This window comes from Mandrillus leucophaeus, unplaced genomic scaffold (assembly GCF_000951045.1).
Source record: "Mandrillus leucophaeus isolate KB7577 unplaced genomic scaffold, Mleu.le_1.0 Scaffold53, whole genome shotgun sequence".
Taxonomy (NCBI): Eukaryota; Metazoa; Chordata; class Mammalia; order Primates; family Cercopithecidae; genus Mandrillus; species Mandrillus leucophaeus.
In genome coordinates this window covers 898,122-901,121 of record NW_012105697.1, presented here as the reverse complement: position 1 = coordinate 901,121, position 3,000 = coordinate 898,122, and the positions used below count along the sequence as shown (strand labels likewise).

The 3,000-nt window shown below is 48.3% G+C and overlaps 1 protein-coding gene across 1 annotated transcript in view; it reads left to right on the top strand.

Annotated features, from left to right (window-relative positions):
- RDH13 (retinol dehydrogenase 13 (all-trans/9-cis)) overlaps positions 1–3,000 on the top strand; it is a 20,708-nt gene that overhangs the window by 5,725 nt on the left and 11,983 nt on the right. Inside the window, exon 2 of the mRNA XM_011996940.1 lies at positions 2,504–2,659. Within this exon, the coding sequence (XP_011852330.1) occupies positions 2,504–2,659 (156 nt within the window). The remainder of the gene's footprint in view (positions 1–2,503; positions 2,660–3,000) is intronic.

Here is a 3,000-nt window from a genome sequence, read left to right as displayed (position 1 = left end):
AAAACAAAGCAAAACAAAAGTAAGGTCATTGAAACAGATGAACCTGGAGGACATTCTACGAAGTGAAGTCAGTCAGTCGACAGAAGAGCAAATACTGTATGATTCCACTTATAGGAGCTACCTAGAGTTCAGTTCATAGAGAAGTTTGAATAATGGCTTGCCAGGGGTTGGGAGGGGAGGGGAGAATGGGGAGTTAATTGTTTAATGGGCACAGAAGTTTAGTTTGGGAAGACGACACAGTTTGAGAAATAGGTGGTTGTGATGGTTGCACAATATTAGAAATTATTATTACTTTTTTTTTTTTTGAGAGGGAGTTTTGCTCTTGTCGCCCAGGCTGGAGTGCAGCTCACTGCAACCTCCACCTCCTGCAACGCTCAGCTCACTGCAACGCTCAGCTCACTGCAACGCTCAGCTCACTGCAACCTCCTGCAACGCTGAGCTCACTGCAACGCTGAGCTCACTGCAACGCTTAGCTCACTGCAACGTTGCAGCTCACTGCAACGCTCAGCTCACAGCAACCTCCACCTCCTGGGTTCAAGTGATCCTCCTGCCTCAGCCTCCCGAGTGGCTGGGACTACAGGCATGTGGCACCACAACCAGCTAATTTTGTATTTTTAGTAGAGATGGGGTTTCTCCATGTTGGCCTCGTCTTGAACTCCTGACCTCAAGTGATCCACCCGCCTCGGCCTCCCAAAATGCTGGGATTACAGGTGTGAGCCACCATGAATGTTTTTAATACCAATGAACTGGACGCTTAAAAATGGTTAAGAGGGCTGGTCTCGGTTCACATCTATAATTCCAGCACTTTTGGAGGCTAAGGCAGGGATCACTTGAGGCCAGGGTTTCCAGACCAGCCTGGACACCGTAGCAAGACCCACATCTATACCAAAATTAGCCAGGCATGCTGGCACAGGTGGTGCCTGTAGTCCCAGGTCACTTGAGCCCAGGACTTCAAGGCTGAGGTGAGCTATGATGGTGCCAGCACCCAGCCAGGGCAGCAGAGTGAGACTCTGACTTAAAAAAAAAGAAAGAAAAGGGGGTTAAGATGGTAAATTTTAAGTGATTTGTATTTTACCACAACAAAAAAATTGGAGGCCAGGCATTGTGGCTTATTTGTAATCCCAGTACTTTGGGAGGCTGCGGAGTGGATCACCTGAGGTCAGAAGTTTAAGACTAGCTTGGCTAACATGGTGAAACCCTTATCTCTACTAAAAATACAAAAAAAAAAAAAAAAATTAGCTAGGTGTGGTGGCAGGCACCTGTAATCCCAGCTACTCGGGAGGCTGAGGCAGGAGAATCGCTTGAACCTGGGAGGTGGAGGTTGCAATGAACTGAGATTGCACCACTGCACTCCAGCCTCGGTGACAGAGTGAGACTCCAACTACAAAAAAAAAAAAGGAAAAAAAATCCTAATGCCCTCCCCAAGTGCCGGGATTCCAGTTGTGAGCCACCGTGCCTGATGAAGTCCATGATGTTTAGTATAGTCAGAGTGCAGAGTGATGCAACCATCTTTAAAGTCAATCTTAGAACATTTCTGTTACCCTAGAAAGAAACCTTGCTCACTTTTAACTATCAAGCTGTAATTCCCTCTCCCCCTAGCCCTAGAAAACCAATAATCTATTTTCTTTCTCTATGGATTTGCCCATTCTGGGCATTTCATAGGTGTGAAATCATACACATAGCATTCATGTAAATAGGACTGGACACTGTGTGGTCTTTCGTGTCTGGTTTCTTTCCCTGAGCACAGTGTTTCTGAGGGTCATCCTTGCTGTAGCGTGAGCCAGTGCTTCACTCCTTTTCATGGCTAATATTCCATCTCTATGGATGGACCACATTTTGTTAGCCCTTCATTCACGGATGGACATTTGGGTTTTTTTTTTTTTTTTTAAATTTAAGTTCTAGGGTACATGTGCATAACTTGCAGGTTTGTTACATATATATACTTGTGCCATGTTAGTGTGCTGCACCCTTCAACTCGTCAGCACCCGTCAACTCGTCATTTACATCAGGTATAACTCCCAATGCAATCCCTCCCCCCTACCCCCGACATTTGGTTGTTTCTACCTTTTGGCTCTTGTGAAGAATGCTGCAGTGAACACTGGTGCACGTGTTTTTGTGTAGACATATGTTTTCATTTCTCTGGGATCAGTACCTAGGAGGGGATTATTATTATTATTGAGACGGAGTCTCGCTCGTTGCCCAGGCTGGAGTGCAGTGGCGTGATCACAGCTCACTGGAAGCTCCGCCTCCCAGGTTCATGCCATTCTCCTGCCTCAGCCTCCCCAGTAGGTGGGACTACAGGCGCCCGCCACCTGGCCCGGCTAATTTTTTGTATTTTTAGTAGAGACGGGGTTTCACCATGTTAGCCAGGATGGTCTCCATCTCCTGACCTCGTGATCCGCCCGCCTCGGCCTCCCAAAGTGTTGGGATTACAGGCGTGAGCCACCGCGCCCGGCCAGGCGTGGATTATTAATTTAAATCTTTTTCCATCCTGGGTTTTCAGGAGGCAACATCATCCTGGCCTGCCGAGACATGGAGAAGTGTGAGGCGGCGGCAAAGGACATCCGCGGGGAGACTCTCAATCACCACGTCAACGCCCGGCACCTGGACTTGGCTTCCCTGAAGTCCATCCGAGAGTTTGCAGCGAAGATCATTGAAGGTAGGAGGAGAATGCTGGCCGTGTGGGATGAGGACTGGCAGAGGCGGCTCCCAGGGCCAGGCTCTGAGGAGTGAATGGAGCAAGCAAACTTCAGAGCAGAGTTTTGGCAAACCATGGGCTAGGGGCCAAATCCAGCTGCTGCCTTCTTTTGTACAGCCTGCAAGCAATGACTTTATTTATTCATTTATTTATTATTATTATTTTTTGAGACAGAGTCTCACTCTGTCGGCCAGGCTGGAGTGCAACGGCACAATCTTGGCTCACTGGAACCTCTGCCTCCTGGGTTCAAGCGCACAGCCTCCTGAGTAGCTAGGATTAAGGTGCCCGCCACCACACCCTGC